This window comes from Neoarius graeffei, chromosome 2, assembly GCF_027579695.1.
Source record: "Neoarius graeffei isolate fNeoGra1 chromosome 2, fNeoGra1.pri, whole genome shotgun sequence".
NCBI lineage: Eukaryota > Metazoa > Chordata > Actinopteri > Siluriformes > Ariidae > Neoarius > Neoarius graeffei.
In genome coordinates, this window is record NC_083570.1 from 35,715,280 (window position 1) to 35,738,667 (window position 23,388).

General features: G+C 39.2%; 1 protein-coding gene across 2 annotated transcripts in view; it reads left to right on the forward strand.

Moving 5' to 3' along the window:
* The window catches only part of nbas (NBAS subunit of NRZ tethering complex), a 547,303-nt gene that overhangs the window by 245,865 nt on the left and 278,050 nt on the right, over positions 1–23,388 (forward strand). For both annotated transcript variants that reach the window (XM_060914124.1, XM_060914123.1), the window contains exons 33-37: positions 3,722–3,835; positions 14,710–14,867; positions 15,537–15,608; positions 18,536–18,715; positions 18,855–18,968. In XM_060914124.1, coding sequence (XP_060770107.1) covers positions 3,722–3,835; positions 14,710–14,867; positions 15,537–15,608; positions 18,536–18,715; positions 18,855–18,968 — 638 coding nt within the window. The remainder of the gene's footprint in view (positions 1–3,721; positions 3,836–14,709; positions 14,868–15,536; positions 15,609–18,535; positions 18,716–18,854; positions 18,969–23,388) is intronic.

Here is a 23,388-nt window from a genome sequence, read left to right on the forward strand (position 1 = left end):
CCACAGTGACCACCATGTACAGAGGAACACTGTACCAGCTGGTGGTGGTGGTAGGATTATCATGCTCTGGGGCTGTTTTACTGCCAGTGGAACTGGTTCATTGCACAAAGTGGATGGAATAATGAAGGAGGAGGACTACCTCAGAATTCTTCAGCATAAACCATCAGAAACTTGAACACGACTTGGGACTTACAACAAGACAATGACCCCAGATATGCATCAGAACTGGTTGTGGAAGATAAAGCAGGCTAACATTAAGCCTAAAACAAGTCCTGACTTCAACCCTATTGAAAATACATGGACCGTGCTTATAAGTCAAGTACATGCCAAGAAAAAAAAATTAATTGAACTCTACCAATTCTACCATCAGACATCAGACAAAACCTTATTTATCCCCGAAGGGCAATTAGAAGGGCGAAGAGCAGTACATTAAAATAAGAGCAAGAGAATCACAAAAAGAATAAAATCACAAAAGTGGGTGGGCAAAAAAAACCAAACAGCGTATTATGTACAATGGCAGGCCTGCTGCCAGTAACAAGGTAAAAAAAAAAGCGGCAGATAAAATATGGCAAATAAATAAAATGAAGCGTGGATAAAATTAAAATGACAATATGATTAGAGTGACATTGTAGTTAAAGTGACAAGGTGATATTGTAATATTGCACATCAGGACATGTGATATTGCACTAGAGTATTGTACAGAAGACTTAAGTTATTGTAACTGTCTTAGACTTCTTAGAGTTCAGGAGGAGAATAACACTTGGAACAAAGGTTGCTCTCCTTCTCTGGGTCTTACAGGCCGGACAGCGGAACCTGCGACCAGATGGCAGCTGCTCAAATGCCGGGAACAAAGCACGAGTCGAGTCCTTAAGAATTCGACGAACCAGGCCACTAGCCTGCTGCTCGTACACAGTATTCAGGTGGCGAGCAGGAAGTCCAATAATCTAAGAACACACCTTGACAATATTATGCAGGCGGTTCCTATCCTGTACAGTAATGGAGTAATACCAGCAGCATATAGAAAAAGCTAAAACACTTTCAATGAATGTATAATAGAATGTCAGCAAGATGTTCTGACTGACAGAAAAAGAGTTCAGTTTCCTTAGTAGGTAAATCCTCTGGTGGCACTTCCTCAGGATCCCTTGAAGAGTCATGAAATATCCAACCAGAATTCTGCCAGAAGCTTGTTCATGGTAAACAAAAATGTTTGGTCAAGGTGAATCTTGCAAAGAGATATTTTACCCAAATATTAGGTGTGCTGTATGTATAATTTTGACCCTGTGTTGATTTCAGAAAACCCAAAGAAAATTAAAACTTGTGCACCAAATTCGAGTGTTGTTTTTTTAATTAAAGATCTATTCTGTACATTCTGCCACAGAAAAAGAACAGTTCAGAGAAATGACTGAAAGCCCAAATATTGCCATGATATTCATATCCAAGATGACATTCGTGTCACTGTATGTAAACTCCTGACCACAACTGTAAATGCATGGGTGCAAGTTTTCCAGCATGTGCCGGAAGTTCCGTTTTTTTCGGTTCTGAAAAAGTCATCTTTTCAAATCGTGTAAATCCGTTGAGATTTTCGGGGGGGGGGTATAGGGGTGGCCCTCTCACTGTCTCACTCTCAGCGTATTACCGGGTTACCGCGGTACAGTCTGCATGAGACAAATCTTTTCATCTCGTCTTCGCCACAAACCTCATTCAATTTATACGCTGCTCACCGACGAGCAGTCCTGACTAGCCCGTTGTTTCACGGTGTTATACACGTGTGATATGTTTCACGCACGTAGCATGTTGTTCGACCAAATCAACACAGCTATTCCCATGAGTCGCCGTTTCTTTTGGTGCAAGTTAGAACGGTGCTTTTGATTGGCTCACTGTTAACTGCCGTCCAATGAAACTTCAGCTTTTATAATAAGCCTTATTTCGCTTCCCTCCCTTGCGACAGATCCACGTGCTTTGCCTCTGGTTGCTAATCAAAATATGCCAAAATGAAGTTTTTATTGGAAGGCTCCAATACAAAAGAATTAGAAAAGATGTCTAGAAATAAATGGAGATGGGAATGGTTAAGCGAGTGTGACAAAAACGGTGACAAATGGGGAATATGGCTGAGAAAACCGGACGTCCCAGGAGTTGTGTATTGTGACTGCTGTTCAAAGACTATCAAGTACGGCTCCAGCGGGAAGAAGGGACTTAAAAGTCACGCCGATGAGACTAATCACTTTTCTGATTTTTGTGCTATGTAGTAATAAGTGAATTCAAAACATTTATTGGTGATTTAAATTGTCATCTGATATTGTGTGATGTGCAAATGCAATGTGCTTTCTTCTAGAATTGAAATTATTCATCACAAGTATCTGCTTTTATAAACATGTTTTTTTTTTGACATTTGATTACCTTTCAGTTATTAAATAAAAGTAAGGTAGGTCTTGAAATAAGTTTGTTAGCTTTTTTTTATCTTTTCGAATGTGGTTGTTAGGTTGAAAAACTCATTTGTAGTCAGTAATGGATTATAAAATATAGATATTTTTGTATATGGAAAAAGCTGAATCTTGTTATTTGCTAAAATCCAGGAGTTTCTGAGGACATCAAGACATGCGGCCCCTTATTTTAACTCAAGCTGTGTATATATTGTAAAAAAAAAAAAAAAAGGTATCACAGCAAAAGCATATTAAAAATGGTTGTTTCAACATTTAAATTTGTAGTTGCTAGATGTTTTGAAATATCAAGCCTTGTACTTGAAATATTATTTCAGATGAATTGATGAAATGTATTAAACATTTGATGTGAATATGCAAATCATATAACTATTAATATTATAAATGTTTGCATGAGAGACAACCATTTTAACTTGTAATTTAAATTTTTTTTCAAGCCCTAAGGGGGGCTCACCCCCCTTTGTAACCCCCCTGCATGGTGGCGCCATGCACGTCTGACTTCATCAGACTTTTCAGGTTTTTGAAAATTTTATACTTGCACCCATGTAAATGTAGAGCTTAATTTACAAAGATGTTTTAATTGCTCTCCAAGAACTGCACTTCTGTTAACGGACTTCCATTGTACAGTCAGTGTGTTTCTAGTAAACGAGCTGCCCTACAACCTTAACTCTGTCGGTGAAGAGTGTGTGTATTTCTGTAAGGAAAAAAGAAGCTGCGCAAGACTCCCAAACATGACCGTCAGTCCATGCTAGGACATCAGTCAACACTTAAACATCGAATCATCTACATCAGGCTGTTTTGATTACTCTTTATTGCATTAGTTTGTGTACAAAGACATCAGAGTCTCACAAAGAGCTTCAGCCAACTTGCTGCACAACTTAGCAGGCATCCAAGAATCTATCAGAGGAGATGGAAATTATTTTATCGCCAAAGAAATTAATATTTTGGAGCCATGCTGTCTCCCCAGGCTATATTTGGAATACGTTAGAGACGGATGATCTCTGCGAAGACTCTGATTCAGACAGAGACGTTCATTTTTATTATCTGTGTAAACAGGATAAAATATCCATCTCATAAGCACCCACTGATGATGCATGTTTATTAGTTTACAGCATATCAAGTTAGGAGTCCATTATACAGAGGAAAATATTTGAAAGAGAATCGATTTTTCAGTCCAGTCCAGGGCCGCTTCTCTCTCTGTCTTGGTGCCATCTGATGAGCTGATGTCATGGTTGTGTTTTTTGTGTGTGTGTGTGTGTGTGTGTGTGTGTGTGTGTTTATAGGTGATGATGAAAGCCAGAGGAAAGGTCAAGTCCTCACGCTGTTGGCTGAGCAGGCTCTACACAGTCATGACTTCAAAGCCTCCTATATCCACTGCCAGGACCTGATGGCAGCAGGCAGGTTTATATATCTTGAACTTATTGTGTAAAGTCACTGTTTTCCTAGGAGGGAAAAAGACGAAGTGTTCTTTGTTGTTAAAGACAGTAAATTTAGAGCAAATGCAATCTCTCTATTTATTTATTTATTTATTTATTGCGTTGCGTTCAGTGTCCCATGTGAATTTGTTCTTTATGACAGGATAATTTTATTCACATTCATTCTACTTCACATTCTGTGCTTATTTACTCCCTTTTGAATCTCTTGGGTTGTGGTACAAATCCCATGAAAGTATTGCTTACCGACACTAGATACAGTGCATCTGACTATTCTTTCCATGTGTTGGAATAAGACTGCATTCAAAAAGCAATTGTGCCACAGTAACTGAAAAATTTCAGGTGTCAATATAGTCTAAACGTATGGTATAAAGAGGTAAAAGTAAAAAAAAAAAAAAAAAGTGTCAAAAAATCCTTGGCAAAATGTTGTGCTATAAGAGAAATAAAATAAACACTCCAGGAAAAGAATCAAATCCAGCCTCAGATCATGCTACTAATGATGATGATGATCATGATTATATTTAACTATAACAGCATGCTCTCTAAGAGGGATGAGCGAGTACAGCATTATCTGTATCCAGGGGCGTAGCCATCATTTTAGAAGTGAGGGAGACAAATTGTTCAGAGGTCTATTGAGTGATTTCTCATCCTCTCGCATTCAATTGCACCTCTCCTTAGCAGCTAAAGAACCGCATAACCACAAACAGCACAGCACCAGGGAACTGACTTTAGTTCTTTAAAATGATATACTATCAAAATCTAAAGTCAAAATCTATAAATCTATAAAGTAAAATTTATAAATAGAATTAAGAATAGTAGTGGTGACATAGCTAGTTATATTCTCTTCTCACCTGTGACCCTGCATAATCATCCCTGTTGGCCTCTGGTCCACTGTCTCCTCTCTCACCCTGCTCTTTTTATTGTGACAATAAAGATTAAAAAATATGTGGAAAGCAACATTTTGAAATAGAATTAGGAATACAGTAATAATAATCAGCAAATTCATGTACTTTAAACTTTAACTACCACAAAAATAAATTAAATCTTTACAAAAATAACAGTCAAAGGAACACAAATACATCTCATCTCATCATCTCTAGCCGCTTTATCCTGTTCTACAGGGTCGCAGGCAAGCTGGAGCCTGTCCCAGCTGACTACGGGCGAAAGGCGGGGTACACCCTGGACAAGTCGCCAGGTCATCGCAGGGCTGACACATAGACACAGACAACCATTCACACTCACATTCACACCTACGGTCAATTTAGAGTCACCAGTTAACCTAACCTGCATGTCTTTGGACTGTGGGGGAAACCGGAGCACCCGGAGGAAACCCACGCGGACACGGGGAGAACATGCAAACTCCACACAGAAAGGCCCTCGCCTTTTTTTGCTCCTCCTACTCAAGCGAGTAGGACGCTTCTTTGCTTTGCTCCTGCTTTCTTAATCTTTATTTCTATACTTTACTTTCTCATTGAATTTCCACTTTTTTTTTTCTCTTCTCTTTTCTTCATCTTTATAAGCTTTTAAATTTAATTTTAATTTCCACTTTTTTTTTTTTTTAAATGCCAGGAAGCAAAAAATCCTGCAGAAAATGCATGGAATTAGAACAGAGGATTTCTATTCTGGAATCAAAGATTAATGCTTTGCCAAAAACGGACGAATTAAAAGCGATATCTCAGGAAAGGAGTACAGAAACAGTGGCTGAGAATGCAGAGATTGCGCTCCGACAGACTGAGGACATTACAGACCAAGTGGAAGAATTCATAACTCAACCTGTACAAAATGTGAGTACTGAAAACTGGCAAATGATGGGTGCTAAGCCTAAAAACAAAAACAGAAGAGTAATTACTTCAACACCAGCTCGTTCTACAAATTACAATAGGATCTACAATCCTATGGAAAATCCACAGCCCATAAAGCTTCAGAACAAATTTGAATGCCTCAGGGATGTGGAAGAGGATTTGTCAAGTGGACAAACACATAGTAAAAAGAGATCGCACCAAGATCGAAGAGCTGTGAGAAGAGGCAAAAAGCAGCTCGTAACACCACCTGATCCCACAACCCTTGTTCTTGGTGATTCCACTGTAAGACAATTAAAAGGTTATGAGATGATTATTTGTTGTCTTCCAAATGCATCCATCTCTGACACCAAAGACAGCATTTTGAAACTCATGTCCGAGCATAAAACGATTAAGCGTATCGTTGTACATGTGGGAGCAAACGATGTTTTCAGAGAACAGCTGTTTGTCCAAGATGATTTCAGAAAACTTTTTTCTGAGCTCTACAAGACTGGAATTCAATCTTTTATCAGTGGCCCACTCCCAGCGAGAGGAAGTTTTGCTTTTTCTCGACTCTTCAGTCTTAACACCTGGCTTGGAAAAACTTGTTCTTCATTTGGTATGAATTTCATAGACAATTTTAATCTTTTTTGGAATCGCAAAGAATTCTACAAGCCAAATAGCACTGAACTCAGCTGGATTGGAGCCAAAGTCTTAGCAGACCACTACAAACTTGCAATCTTTTCTCAGCCAGCACCGAGGAAAACAGTTGATAAGATGTCGCAGACTGACATAGTTACAAAGCCTAAACAATCATCTTTGCAAGTCGTCATCAAGGACACACAAACATCTGACTTGCAGGCCTCCCAACATTCAAAGACAGATGACTCCACTTCTCCTCGGATGGATTTCCCAAATAGCATGAAAAAACTGCTTCCTATGGCTACGCTCTCTTTTTCTAGTCCAAATTTGTCGCGACAAGCAGTGTACCCAGTTCATCAAAATTGTGTTCGTCCAGGACTTTCAGCTGGCTACAAATCTTTTTCACCATCCAAAAGATACATGTCATCTCCAGTCCTTTCACCCTCAAACCAAATGGAACATTTAGAAAGTCTTGTTTGATGTACTCTGGGTCCCTGCAAATGGATGTAGAAAAAAGCAGGGATCCGATGTTGACACTATTCCTGTGTTGATAAGAAACAGAAAACATAGAGCACATTTAACCCTGGGGGTGAACCAATTTAATCTCCTTCCTGTTTTAAAACAGCATCAGAGTGCACAACCAAATATTACTGTAAAACTAGCCCTTCTGAATATTAGATCACTTTTAAACAAGTCATTTTTAATTAATGATCTTATTTGTAAACACAATCTTGATTTTTTGCTTCTAACTGAAACCTGGCTGGATCAAGCAAATAGTGCTACCACCCTTATCGAAGCAGCTCCCCCAAATTTTAATTTTTTGAATGTTACCCGACAAGGGAAAGGTGGAGGGATCGCAAATATTTTCAAAGTCTCTTTTCAATGTAAACAATCCTCACTTGGTGATTTTATGTCCTTTGAACACTTATGTGCACTTGTTACATGCTCTCCTAACATATTATTATTAACTATTTACAGGCCTCCGAGACATTCAGCCAAAGTCTTTCTTGAAGAGTTTGGTGAATTGTTATCAGTCATTTGCTTAGAGTTTGATTGTCTTATTATATCTGGGGATTTTAACTTACATGTAGATAATACTGATAACATTTATGCCAAAGAACTATTTGCAATTATTGATAACTTTAACCTGGTACAACATGTACAGGGACCGACCCACTCTCGTGGTCATACTCTTGACCTCGTCATCACAAAGGGTCTTACTGTTTCTTATACTGTTGTTGACCTGGCCTTATCTGACCATTTCTGTGTTTTCTTTGAAGTTTCTATGTCTCCTCACATTCAGAATAGCTCAACGACTATAGGCAGGAGAGTCATAAACGACAACACATGTGCTCTTTTTAAGCAAGCTCTCTCTCAGAACTCAACCAAAATGTCAGACTCTGTAGATGATTTACTGGAATTTTTTAATTTAAATATGACCCAAATTATGGATGATATTGCTCCATTCAAAATCAAAAGAATCAATGATAAGCAGAAAGCACCATGGAAGCAGTACCCGGCTGTTAAACTGCTAAAGAGAGAATGTAGAAAGACTGAAAGAAAATGGCGCAAATCTAAACTTCACATCCATTATCAAATCCATAAAGAGATGCTTTGTAATTATAATTATGAAATTCGTAAAGCAAGACAGTCTTTCTTCTCCAATATCATCAGCAGGAATATGAACAATGCCCGTGTGCTATTTTCAACAGTAGAGAAGCTAACTAATCCCCCACCACAATTAGCACCTGAACTTCTCTCAGTTAATAAATGCAATGAGTTTGCATCCTTCTTCAAAGGTAAAATTGATAAAATACGGCAGAATATTTCTCATAATATATCTCAGTTGCAAAAAATTGAAAAACTGCAATCACCAATGACACAGATAGATAACTTTAACACAATGTCAGAATTTTGTTTAGTTGATTATGAGACTCTTGAAAAAACTGTACAAAATCTCAGTTCCTCAACATCTGAACTGGACATTCTGCCCACCAACTTTTTTAAGTCTGTTCTTCATCTTATAATTACAGATGTGCTTCAAATCATAAATACATCCTTGGAGACTGGTGTTGTTCCTGTGTCCCTAAAAAAAGCTGTTGTAAAGCCCCTTCTTAAAAAAAATAATCTGGATCCTTCAGTGTTAAATAATTACAGGCCAATATCAAATCTACCATTTATCGGGAAAATCCTGGAAAAAATTGTCTTCAATCAATTAACTGCCTTCTTGATATCAAACAGCCGTTTTGATAATTTTCAGTCAGGATTTCGTGCCAATCATAGCACTGAAACAGCGCTGATTAAAGTTATAAATGACATACGTCTTAATACTGATGCAGGCAAAACATCGGTCCTGGTATTACTGGACCTCAGTGCAGCTTTTGATACTGTTGATCACAACATACTGCTATATCGACTTGAACACTGGGTTGGATTGACTGGTAAAGTTATCAATTGGTTAAAATCATACTTAAAAGATAGAAGCTTCTTTGTTACCCTGGGAAATTGTTCCTCAACGTCAATGCCCTTGACCTGTGGTGTCCCCCAGGGGTCGATTCTTGGACCATTACTTTTCAACCTTTATATGCTCCCACTTGGGCAAATTATCAATAAAAATTCAATTCTGTATCACTGCTATGCAGATGATACCCAAATTTATTTTGCTCTATCACCAAATGATTATGCCCCCCTTGAATGTCTCTACCAGTGTATCGATCAAATCAATAGCTGGATGTCACAAAATTTTCTTCAGCTGAACACAGATAAAACAGAAATTATTCTATTTGGAAAAAAAGATGAAAGACTCAGGATTACCACTATTCTTGACACAAAAGGGATTAAAACTAAAGAAATGGTTAAAAATCTTGGTGTTTTCATTGACAGCGAGCTAAACTTTGACAGTCACATGAAAGCAATCACTAAAACGGCATTTTATCACCTAAAAAACATTTCCAAACTAAGAGGACTTATGTCAAAACATGATCTGGAAAAACTAATACATGCCTTCATCTCTAGTAGGGTTGATTACTGCAATGGCCTTTTCACAGGCCTGCCAAAAAAGACCATTAAACGACTTCAGCTGGTTCAAAATGCAGCGGCGAGGGTTCTCACACGAACAAAAAGAACAGAGCACATTACTCCAATTCTAAGGTCCCTTCACTGGCTTCCAGTAAGCTACAGAATTGACTTTAAAGCATTGCTGCTGGTGTACAAATCTCTAAATGGTACAGGGCCCAATTACCTCTCTGATATGTTGCAGCGGCCTAACCCAATCAGATCTACCAGATCGCAACAGAAAAATTTACTATTAAAACCAGTTGTTAAAACAAAGTGTGGTGAAGCAGCTTTTAGCTACTATGCAGTGCAGCTATGGAACCAACTGCCAGAGGACATTAAAAATGCTCCTGCTGTTGGCAGCTTCAAATCTAGGTTAAAGACCAAGCTGTTTTCAGATGCTTTCTGTTAAATAATTAATATTTTACATTTTTTATAATCTTTTTCTCTGCATGTTTTAAATTTATTTTAACTTTATTCTATTTTATTCTGCTCGGTTTTTTTTTCTCTCTTTCTCTTTCTCCTTTTTCTTTTTGGCATTTTAATATTTTATTTCTACTATTGTTTAATTCTTATTATTTTCTTTTAATTCTTTTAATTCTTTTAATTAATTATTTTAGAATAAAGATAAAATTATTTTATGTAATTTTATTTCTCTATTGTTTACTGTTTTTGTTTTTACTTCTGTAAAGCACATTGAACTGCCATTGTGTATGAAATGTGCTATATAAATAAACTTGCCTTGCCTTGCCTCGCCGGCCATGGGGCTCGAACCCAGGACCTTCTTGCTGTGAGGCGACAGCGCTAACCACTACACCACCGTGCCGCCCACACAAATACATTTATATTCTTATTTTCTACCCAGAAGTGAGTAATCTTAGAGTAGCCAAAATAGTAACGTTACTCAAGTAAGAGTATTGTTACTTTAGAATAATATTACTCAAGTAAAAGTAAAACATATTTTGCAACAAAAGAACTCTTAAGAGTACAATTTATCCAAAAAGTTACTCAAGTAAATGTAACGGAGTAAATGTAACTAGTTACTACCGCCTCTAAGTTAGCTAGCTAGCTTAACCAACTAAATTAACATCTATTTGTCATCTTTTAGCTAAACATTATCTACATTCAACAGCATTACTCAACTTACACGGTTTGTTTGGAAAAAAACTGTCTAAAGTCTTTAGCCTCTTGGCTGGTTTGCTGAACATACAGAAGAAGCGCTGCCCAGATCTGAATCACACCAAAGATACTCATACAATATTTTCTAAAGCGTCTCTGATCACACACGACAGCAGGGTTTGTTTGCCGCCTGAGCTCCGCCTGCTCATGATGCATTTAGAGGCGGCTTGGAAAAACGCGTTTCCACATGTTAAAAATGAATTGAGTGGTTGTAATGGCTGTAAAAAGTGCGGGGGACAGAGGGCACAAATACGGGAAGTGCGGGGGACATGTCCCCCGTGTACCCCGCGTCCGCTACACCCATGTCTGTATCTGTATCTGTTAACCATATGAATTATCCGTATCCGTACTCGGAGTGGGCAGGGCCTAACCCGGAAGTGGGCAGAATGTAACCCGGAAGTGGGTCTGGTTGTCTTGAAATGGGCGGGGCTTTAACCAGTATGTTATTTTAAGCATGCAGTTGATATGGGTTGATCAGAAATTGTTATATTTATTGCTGATTAGAAAACTATTTACAGGACAGCATCAGCATTGAGCTTCAGATCAATGGTTTTGATCACGATAGTAAATGAACTATTTACAGAACAAGTTTTGCAACAATGAATACAACACATGCGGTTGCAATTATGAAATGAAATGTAATGAACAAGAGTTTTCATACTCAACATAACTTTTTCTTTTTTAACTTTTAATTTTTTATGATCAGTGTGATTTTTTTTTTTTTTTTTTTTTTTTGGTTTTTAATTTTTTTTATTTCTACACCAGGTGTGTGTGTGTGTGTGTGTGTGTGTGTGTGTGTGTGTGTGTGTGTAGCTTAATTTGTAATATTATTTATACCACTACTACCTAGAAAGTGTCAGACACTTAGTGCGTGAAGTAAAACAAAACTGGTTAGAGCCAACTGATGGTTTAAAAAGAAAAAAAACTCCGACAACCGGCAGAGAGAGAGAGACAGAGAGCTGTTCTCTGTGTGAGTGAGCAGAGCGGTGTGTATAGGGGAGGGACGCTGTGTGAGGATTTTCATTCAGTCCGAGCACAGATATTGACTCTTATTACTCGTATAATACTCGTACTCTGCAAAAGTGCTTTATCCGTACCGGATACTCATTTCAGCCGAGTATCCGGCTCAACTCTACTCTCTAATGTTATTAAATAGGTAAATCTTTTGTTAAACTAATTGTTAAATTATAAAAAAAAGCATATTAACAATGACTAGAGACACCAAAAAGGAATGCGATTGATTCTATAAACATAATCTTTTTTTTTTTTAAGAGTGTGATTATTTGGTGGACACACTTGAGCCAAATAAATCCTCAAGTATTCACTCACAGGACATATTTTCTGAAAATTCAACTGAAATTTGAATAGACTTGTTTTTGAGTTATACAAACCCAATTTCCATAAAAGTTGGGATGTTTTCCAAAATGCAATAAAAAACAAAAATCTGTGATTTGTTAATTCACTTGAACCTTTATTTAACTGACAAAAGTACAAAGACAAGATTTTCAGTAGTTTTACTAATCAACTTAATTGGATTTTGTAAATATAAACAAAGTTAGAATTTGATTCCTGTATAACACACTCAAAAAAAAGTTGGGACAGAGGCAAAATAAGACTGAAAAGTTTATAGGCTATTCAAGTAACACCATTTTGGAAGATTCCACAATCTCATCTCATCTCATTATCTCTAGCCACTTTATCCTGTTCTACAGGGTTGCAGGCAAGCTGGAGCCTATCCAAGCTGACTACGGGCGAAAGGCGGGGTACAGTAGGTTAATTGGTAATGGTGAGGGAATCATGATTAGGTATAAAAGGAGCAGCACCAAAGGCTCATTGTTTGTAAGCAAGGCTGTGTTGTGGTTCACTCCTGTGTGCCAAAATTCATGAGAGAATTGTACATCAGTTCAAAAAGAACATTTCTCAACACAAGATTGCAGAGAGTTTAGGTCTTTCAGTATCTATAGTACATAATATTGTGAAAAGATTCAGGGAATTCAGCGACATCTCAGTGTGTTAAGGGCAAGGTCGGAAACCACTGCTGAATGTGTGTGACCTTTGAGCCCTCAGGTGGCACTGCTTGAGAAACCGTCATGCTAACATGGCAAATAAAGCCACATGAGCTCGGGAGTACTTCAGAAAACTGTTGACACTTCACACAGTCCGCCATTGCATCCAGAAATGCAACTTGAAACTGTATTACACATGGGGGAAGCCATTCATCAGTTCTATGCAGAAATGCCACAGATTTCTCTGGGCCTGAGCTCATCTCAGATGGACTGAAAGACAGTGGAAACATGCTGTGGTCAGATGACTCCACAACTTGTTTTCGGGAAACCCGGACATTGAGTTCTCTGTGCCAAAGGTGAACATGATCATCCAGTTTGTTATCAGAGAAAGGTGCAAAAGCCAACATCTGTGATGGTATGGTTGTGCATCAGTGCCCACAGCATGGGTGAGCTGCATGTATGTGAAAGTACCATTGATGCAGAGGCATACAGTATATTGGAGTTTTAGAGAGACATATTGCCATTAAGGCGACATCTCTTCTCAGGAAGTCCATGATTATTTCAGCAGGACAATGCCAGGCATTATTCTATACGGGATACAACAGTGTGGCTTCATATACACAGAGTGCGTGTGCTTGACTGGCTTGCTGCCAGTCCAGATCTCTCTTAATGAGAATGTATGGCAAATCATGAAGAGGAGAGTCAGACAACAGTGACCACGGACTGTTGAGTAACTGAAGTCTTGTATCAAGCAAGAATGGACAAAAACTCCAATTGCAAAGCTGCAACATTTACTACACTCAGATCTCATATGATTAAAAAGTGTTATTAAAATGAAAAGTGATGTAATACTGTGGTAATAATCCCTCTATCCCAACTTTTTTGAGTGTGTTGCAGGCATCAAATTCTAACTTTGTTTATATTTATGAAGTACAATTAAGTACAATTTTTCAGTAAAACTACTGAAAATCTTTTCTTTGTATTTTTGTCAATTCAGTAAAGGTTCACATGAATTCACAGATCTTTGTTTTTACTGTGTGTTGGAAAATATCCCAAATTTTGTAGAAGTTTCGATTAAACCCATTCAATTCAAAAGACCAGATAATAATAATAACTTTGATCATGTTCGGTTGTGATATCCACTACTGTACAAAATTGCACAAAAAAAGGAACACTTAGCTATGCTTCACAAACCCCATTTTCGAGAAGCATGCACCTAAACAACTTACTTGTAGACTACATAATGAGCATTACAAAGTGAACATAAAAATAAAGAGGCAGTGGTGGTGCTTTGTGAGCGGAAACTCATTAAGAAGAGCAAATAATACAACCAAGGCCAGTAACATAATCTGTATCAAATATTACAGCCTTTTAGGCACCGTCTTGAAAACCGACTATAAAGCTACTTAATTAAAAAGTTTAAAAAAAAAGCAGTAGCAAGCAAGGCAAGGCTATGTTACTGTACTGCCGTTTAAGACTCAATTACAGGTTGTACCCCTTTTTTTAATGATTCTTCTTCAGAAAAGAAATGAAACACGTCCGCTTGCTGAGGTTACAGACGAGACGGTATGGGTTACACAAACTCCTGGATGAAGTCATTAAGTTTTTCCACCATTATAAAATATGCATCAGACCTGGTGTTGATGTATTCGTTCTGATCTTGGATTGGATTGTGTGGAAAAGGGAAAACTGTAGTGATAGTGTCGTGAGGATTATACTAACCTGGCCCCAATACAGTGTAGTACTGTGTAAACCCAAATTTACACTTTATTCATCAACATTCAACACTATAAAATTTTACTTGAACATTAAAAAAGAAATTGCTGTAACATGAACATTGAATACTGTTGAATTTTTCACTAACGTTCATCTTATTCAGTTTTATGCAGTTCACGGTTACCTTAATCTTAGTTGAAATGGAGCTTCTTGATTTCATTTGAGGTTAAAGTAAATATGAGAGACATTTTTTAATAAAAAATAAAATAAATACAATTAATAACTGTAATAATGATGATGATGATGATGATGATGACGACGACACTGAGTAAATTAGCACAGAACAGAGAAACAGAAAGAGTGATGATCTCTGATTGCTATCAGCAGAAATCACAGAGCCCCAATAACAGCATGGTTGGAAAATAGGTTCATATTTCATTTCTGAATTATTCTCTCTCTCTAGGCTACAGCCAGGGTTGGGATGTTTGTTCTCAGCTAGGTCAGTGTGAGAGCTACACGCAGCTCTTGGCTCGTCAGGAGCTGATGGCGTTTGCTTTGACCCATTGCCCTCCTGCCAACATCCAGAACCTTCTAGCGGCCTCCAGCTCTCTACAAACACAGGTGTGTTTCCCCTTACATCGCACTCATTTGCCCTCATTTCCAGTGCCAGTGTTAGAGCTTGACCTTTATTCATTCATTTATTTATTTATTTAAAACAGCCGGCTCATTGGTATAAAAGCTGATATCGTTGCATAATCCATAACCTTGGGGACTTTACTAATAAAAAGATATGATAGATTTTATTTTTTTATTATTATAATTTTTTTTAAATCATGTAGCTAGACATTAGGGATGAACCAAACAGGGTCAAGGTCACGGCAAGGTCAAATGATTGGCTGATAACTGCAAGCATGAACCCGGCTACTGATTTGTCCACCTTTGATTTAGAGTTTCATGGAATATTGTATAACTATTTGACATTAACACACGCTCAGTAAACATCTGCATCGTTACTGCTTTCAACTGAAGTTTGGAAGTGCGAGTCTGCTTCCAGCTGAGTGCTAAAACACAATTGGTACGTAAAACAAGAAAGTGAAATAACACTGAATCATTTATACTTAAAGAAACATTGCACAGGAACATCAAGTAACAGCAAAGCAGCAGCTTGTGAACTCAATATAAAACTGCAGCTTTGTAAGAAAAAAAAATGAAAGGTGTGTTTAGTGTGTCTGTTCTGTTTTCTTGTTAATTTCTTTCTACTACTATTTATTTATTTATTTATTTATTTAGATTCTTTACCAGGCGGTGAACTACAAAATCGATCCATCCCAAGCGGCAGGAGCAGGGGACGATCCAGATCAGGTAGCACTCTGTGAATTGATTAAACCAGGAGAATGTATGAGGAAGCGTTCTTGCCTTGTGTGAGCACAGCGAGCTGTTAAACATGAGCGCTCAGCAAGTTATTCAGGATATAAAGTGCTTGCTGCATTTTTCATCCGCTGTAAATATGATGGCCTTCAAGCCGAGCTGCTCGATTCACAGCTCACTGTTAAAAGAATTGCCACGAGAGTGCTTAAAGATTCATGTGCTCACTGAAGTGTGTTTTTTTTTTTTTCGCGTTAATGCTTCAGGCCATGCGCTTATGACCTGTTTGCTGGTATTGTTTGTAAAATGAAGGTTTTGAAGAGGTTTGTGAAAGTAGAAATACATATATGGTACACATGTACAAATAAAAACATCCTCTCGCCACAAAAAAAAATTATTTATATACATAATTATGCACAGTGTCTTCACTGTGTATTCATCCCCCTTAGTGTTTGTCCTGTTTTGTCGCAGTACAAGCTGGAATTAAAATGGACTTTTGGGGGTTAGCACCATTTGATTTACACAACATGCCTATAGCTTTAAAGGTGAAAATTGTTGTTTTATTGTGACACAAGCAATAATTAAGATGAAAAAAAAACAGAAATCTGGAGTGTGCATAGATATTCACCCCCCCCACCCCCCCAAGTCAATACTTTGTAGAGCCAGCTTTTGCTACAATTACAGCTGCAAGTCTCTTGGGTTATGTCTCTGTTAGCTCAGCACAGCTAGCCACTGGGATTGTTGCCCATTCCTCAAGGCAAAACTGCTCCAACTCCTTCAAGTTAGATGGGTTGCGTTGGTGTCCAGCAATCTTCAAGTTATGCCACAGATTCTCAGTTGGATTGAGGTCTTGGCTTTTCCAAGACATTTAAATGTTTCCCTTTAAACCATTCCAGTGTAGCTTTAGCAGTATGTTTAGGTTCATTGTCCTGCTGGAATGTGAACCTTCATCCCAGTCTCAAACCTCTGGCTGACTCAAATAGGTTTTACTCCAGAATGGCCCTGTATTTAGTGCCATCCATCTTTCCTTCAATCCTGACCAGCTTTCCTGTACCTGCAGATGAAAAATATCCCCACAGCATGATGCTGCCACCACCATGCTTCGTTGTAGGGGTGGTTTTCTCAGGGTTTGCGCCACACATGGCATTTCCCATCATGGCCAAAAAGTTCAGTTTTAGTCTCATTTGACCAGAGAATCTTCTTCCATGTGTTTGGGGAGTCTGCCACATGCTGTTGGGCAAACTCCAAACATGTTTTCTTCAGCAATGGCTTTTTTCTGAACACTCTTCCATAAAGCCCCACTTCCATAATGCCCTCCTTGCCTGGTCTGTGAGTTTTGGTGGGCGGCCTTCTCTTGTCAGGTTTGTCGTCAGTGCCATATTCCTTCCATTGTGCTATAATGGATTTAATGGCACTCCGTGGGATATTCAAAGTTTGGGATATTTTTTATAACCCAACCCTGATCTATACTTCTTCACAACTTTGTCTCTGACCTGTTTGGAGGCTCCTTGGTTCTCATGTTGCTTGCTTAGTAGTGTTGCAGAGTCAGGGTCCTTCCAGAACAGGTTGATTTATACAGACGTGACAGATCATGTGACACTTTGATTGCACACAGGTGAATCTTATTCAAATAATTATGTGAGTTACGAAGTTAATTGATTGGACCAGCTCTTATTTAGGGGTTTCATACGAAAGGGGGTGAATACCTATGCACACTCCAGATTTCTGTTTTTTCATCTTATTGTTTGTGACACAATAAAACAACAGTTTGCATCTTTAAAGTGGTAGGTATGTTGTGTAAATCAAATGGTGCTAACCCTCCAAAAATCCATATAATATATGATGAGAGAGAGAAAGAGATGCTCATTTACATCCTTTTACACTGGGGCATTTTATGTGCTTTGTGTACTAATTGTACTTGTTAAATTCTGAGAGAGACTCTAAATTTGCAAGTAGATCTTCAGAAGAAGACGAAGTTTTCCAAGTAATTATTTCCCACATGAATTAAACAGGAGTGCTGGAAACAGATAGGAAAACTAATCAACAACCCTTTTAATGAATTTATATGGAGTGTCTGCCATGCAAGTTCAAAGAGCGAGTGTGTTAGTAGAAACGACCAATCAGAATTGGGAATTCAGTGTCAGCATGATGGAACCCATAATGGTTACAGAGTGGATCTGGTTGTGAGCGAGTGTATTGTAAAAGCATGAAATTAATTAGGTGATTGAATTAAAGTGTTACTTTTTGAGCCGGTGGTTTTGCTTCCAGCATGGACCAGTTGCTAATTTCTACAGGGGTTCATCTGCTTTTATACTTGTCGTGCTTCACAACCTTTAAAAAAATAGGTCACCTTATTGAGAAATGGCATTGCAGTAACCTGTTAGCCTCAAAAGCCCTGATTTAGTAACCACATGAACTCGAACATTAATCAGCCTCCTCATTAGCATTTGTTCTGGAATAAGCTGAAAGTTTTGATGATTATTGTAGAGCCATTGCTCCTCCATATGATGATGTGATATTATGTTAGGTTATCTAATAGTTGCTGGAATGACATTCTAAAAGTCCGAGTTTTCTGCAAGGAATTGCATGAATCATTTTGGTTTCCTTGTATTAAAGAATTTTCCCTTTTTAATGAGCCATTTTGTGTTGGATGAGACTCTTTCGGGAATACACAGTGTTCTTCAAGTCTCCCCATGCATGAATCGTAAGGATTACGAAATTGTAGCGACTTTATTCCTGCTTATTTAGCCTGTTCTCCAATAACATGATCTAAACAGTAGCTCGCATTTTATTCTGTTTTATTTCTAATGCAGCATTTTAGCTCTGGTTGTCCTTCATACTTTATGATACCTGTAAACTCAGATGTTGGACCTTCTTTTATACTCCGTGCTTCTGAGCTGTGCCATGCTTCTGTTTGATTCTAGCACACTGCTGCTGGAGGTGGAGAGTCAGGAGTCTCTCAGCCCTCAGCTCTTCTCCAGAGGACAACCGCCCGCACCATTGAGGTTCTGACCAGCACCACGATAAACACCAAGGCTGTATTGAACACCATCAGTGATTCCCAGTGGTGGAAAGACTCCATCAGCTACCTCCGCCCATTGCATGTAAGATTAAAACTCTGCCCACTGCATACATGTGAGATTAAAGACTCCTAATGCTTCTGAACCTTTTGTGAAGTGTGAATGAATGAGGAAATGACTTCTTCGAAATGTTTTTTGATGTGGGTTTTGTGTTTCTTGTCAGGGTCAAGAGTCAGGTTTGCACCGCACTGGATCGGCCAATCAGAACGCAGAGCTGGAGAGGCAAGGCTGCAGCTCGTTCTATGAGGAGCTGTTTGACGAGCCGTACGTCAACCCGGTTAGTTTCGTCCTTTCGTCAAGAGTATGCTGTGCGCGTTTGGCTGCCGCTTCTCACCGGTGTTTCTGTTGACACTTTTTTACCTTTCTACTTGCTTTGTAAACTTAAGCTTGCTTTGTGATAATGCCTCAAGCACACCTGCTTATTACCTGCATGAGCCCTCTTTGTCTTCTCCTGCACTTTGACTTCATCTGTCATGAGTGAGTTTCTACCTCCTTGCTTTGTTGCTGTTGCAAGTCTGGATTGATGTAAGGGCAGCTCAGCTGCATTTCTCACAACTTCTACCTGGTCATGTAATGAGATATGGGTTGGCTAATGTGTGTGGTCTGATGTTAGTGTGGTGTTGTGTGGCATATTCACTTCACTTTTCTTTTCTGTCATGACTACGGCTGACGTCCAGAGTTTCGCTGCCTGTTTTTATCCCCCGCTGGTCGAAAGGCTCAAAGAGGGGATTATGTTGTGGCGATTTCCATCCATCCGTCCATCCCGGGTGCTGACCTTCTGAAATCAAGTCACAATTTGTGGAGGAATTTCACCAAACTTGGCAGAAGGCATTGTTGTATGTCGGTAATACACATATTGTAATTTCGTTAAATTGGGTCACATTTTACCGGAGTTTCAGCCCTTGATTAACAAAATTATACTTTGACAATTTCATGAGAGTGTGTTTTCCTTCTGAAATCAACTCCTCTCACAATTTGTGGAGGAATTTCACCAAACTTGGCAAGAGGCATTGTTATGTTCATTAGTACGCATATTGTTATTTTGTTCAATTCAGTCGCATTTTACCAGAGTTACAGCCCTTGATTTAACAGCCTTGTTCTTTGACAATTTCGTGAAGGTGTGCTTTCCTTCTGACATCAACTCCATCCATCCATCCGTTATCTGTAGCTGCTTATCCTGTTCTACAGGGTTGCAGGCAAGCTGGAGCCTATCCCAGCTAACTATGGGCGAGAGGCAAAGTACACCCTGGACAAGTCGCCAGGTCATCGTAGGGCTGACACATATACCCCTTTTCCACCAAATCGGTTCCAGGGCTGGTTCGGGGCCAGTGCTGGTTCACAACTTGTTCAACTTGCGAGCCAGCTAAGAACCAGTTTGCTTTTCCATAGCTCGGGGTGCTAAGGGGAGCCACGTCATTACGTCGCTATATACGTCAGTTACGTCGCTGTATACGTCAGTTACGTCGCTGCGTTTGCATAAACCTTGGCACAAACATCGAAGCAACAACAACACGGAGAAGAAGAAGCAGCAACAGCAACAATAATGGATGACTTCGCGTTTGTACAGCTGCTGCTTCTCGTCGCTTAAAAATGGCGATCTTTCGCAGTCTTGCTATTGTTGTCGGTCTTAACAACTCCACCACCCCCACCCCCCGACGTAAGTGGTTCTTTCCTCTGGCCCAGCAAAGAGTTGGTGCTAGCCTGGAACCGTTTTTTCTGGCCCCAGAGCCAGTTCTTTGTCAGTGGAAACAGAAAACCCGGTTCCAAACTAAGCACTGGGCCCAACCAGCCTTGGAACTGCTTTGGTGGAAAAGGGGCAATAGAGACAAACAACCATTCACACTCATATTCACACCTACGGTCAATTTAGAGCCACCAATTAGCCTAACCTGCATGCCTTTGGACTGTGGGGGAAACCGGAGCACCCAGAGGAAACCCACGCGGACACGGGGAGAACATGCAAACTCCGCAAAGAAAGGCTCTTGCCGGCTGCTGGGCTCGAACCCAGGACCTTCTTGCTGTGAGGCGACAGTGCTAACCACTACACCACCGTGCGCCTCTCTGACATCAACTCCTCTCACAATTTTTGGATGAATTTCTTGCAGCTTGGCAAAAGGCCTTGTTATATGATGGTAATACGCATATTGAGATTTAATTTAGTTTGTGAAAATTTTACCAGAGTGTTTGACCGTTGATTAAATAATTTTTACTTTGACAATTTCATGAGGGTGTACGTTCTTCTGAAATCAACTCCTCTCACAATTCATGGAGGAATTTCACCAAACTTGGCAAAAGGCTTTGTTATATGACAGTTATACGCATATTGAAATTTCGTTTAATTTGGGCAAATTTTAGCAGAGTTATGCCCTTGATTATTAACAAACTTGTACTTTGGAAATTTCATCAAGGTGTGCTTGCTTTCTGAAATCAACTTCCCTCACATTTTTTATCCCCCGCTGGCCGATAGGCCCGAAGGGGGATTATGTTGTGGCGATGTCCATCTGTCCGTCCCGGGAAGGGTGCTCACCTTCTGAAATCAACTCCTCTCAATTTTTGGAGGAATTTCTTGACAGGATTCTTTGACAACTTGACCAGGATTCTTTGTTATATGTCGGTAATACGCATATTGTAATTTTGTTCAATTCAGTCGCATTTTACCAGAGTAATGGCACAGTTGCCAGCGGGGGATCTTGTGCTCTCAGAGCACTCGTTTGTTTATTACCAGGCAATGTAGCTAATATGCTCTCAGACTGAATTAAAACATCTTGACTGTCACATCCGCTTGGATCGCTGTGTTGTACAATCTGTGCCAGTCAGTTGGAATTGCCCAACGCCCATTCCTCATCCACCACTCAGGAAGAGGACCCGTTTATCGACAGCTCCAGTGTTCCTATCTCAACAGTATGGACACAATCATGTCTACCAGTGCAACTCTGGAACTGTCCGCGGAGTGAATCATGACCATCTTCATCCAACTGTCTGCACCTTCCTCACCTGTCCATCTGGACTTTAATCTCACCCTTTTGAATGCTCGTTCCGCAACCAATAAAGCCTCACTCATCAATGACCTCATTACCCAGAAGAAAGTGGACATGTTTTTTTTTTTTTTTTTCCTTTTTTCTTTCAGAAACTTGGCAACAACCTGGTGACTGTCTACATTTAAACATGCTAGCTCCCTCTGGTTACAAGTGCCTATCAAAACCCCAATTAACAGGAAGAGGAGTGGCCTGCCTGTGGTTTATTGATCTGGATTAAAAGTCAAAGGACTCTCAATATAATATGTTGCTCTGAAGGTTGTTTCCTCTCCTCTGTTGCTGCTGCGGTTAGTTTATTATCCTTCCAAAGCTGCTGCAAGCTTCCTGTCAGAATTTAACAAACTCCTCACAATGATGTCATGCTTTTGTGCTGCCATAATTGTGCTTTTTGATTTTAATATTGACACAATGTTGACACTGACCGCTCCTACACATCGGAGTTCCTCTCAATATTAGAATGTTTTACCTTTAACTTTGAATGTTGACTTTCCAACTTGCACTCATGGTTTCTTGATTTGCTCTGTTCTACTGGTTTGAATGATGTCTCCGTCTCTGGTTCAGTTTATAGTATCTCTGGTCATATACTTATTGAATACAGCTTTCCCATTTCTAATCCTCCTTCTTTGGAGAAAATCTCTGTCTCCTTTCATCATAGTAGGTCTGTCAACTCCAATCTGTTTGCTACTTCCCTTCAGTCCTCATCTCTGTCTGACTTACATAAACTCTCTTCCCCTGAGAGTATGGTTTCCCTTTATAATGACACCATCTCTGAACTGCTCAGTGATTTAGCCCTTTTAAAGAATTGGCTTGTCCTAGCCTCCTGCTCCTGTCCTTGGGTTACCCCTGAGCTCAGAGTAATGAAGGCCATGAGCTGGTGTCTTAAGTGCCATTATAAGAAAACTGGCCTTACTGTGCACTCAGTTATACATGGAGCATATTAACAAGTATAGGGACGCTCTTAATGCTGCTCACTCCAACTAACCCCATCATAAATGGTGCCGAGTCTAGGCCAGGGACACTCATCAGTAGGGCAGCACAGTGGTGTAGTGGTTAGCGCTGTTGCCTCACAGCAAGAAGGTTCTGGGTTCAAGCCCAGTGGCCGACGGGGGCTAGGGTGCATCAGTTGCCCTGACTTTCATAAAATCTGATGCATTTTTGTTTGGGTGTTCCTTTTCACCAATAAAGATGTCCTGTAAAATTTTTGACCATATTCAAAAGTCTAACGGTGGCACCATGAGGTTCATTTTTCGCCAAAAAACGCTTATTTTATGTTTTCGCGTAAGGTTTGAATCACAATGTTGGACTCCATTTATTGATTTCTTGTGACCCAGAGATCATGTTAAGAACCTTTGCAAGGGATTGAGAAGCATTAATGTGATTCATAATACATTTGTATTATTTAAAAGTAGTTGAACAATGATTCAATGAACAGCTAAAACTCAAACTGTGCTTGATAATATATTTAGAATATGTACTAAAAATGTGTATCTAAGATATTTGGTATACTCTATAAGGTGCCATAATGTTTCATGAAAAGTGATGGAAATTTTGTCATAAAAGTCATAAAATAGCAGCTTTTTCCATAACTTTGAGCTCCTGGTGCCACCATTAAACTTTTGAATTTTGTCAAAATATTTCACCCAGTGTGTTTTCTTACCAAAA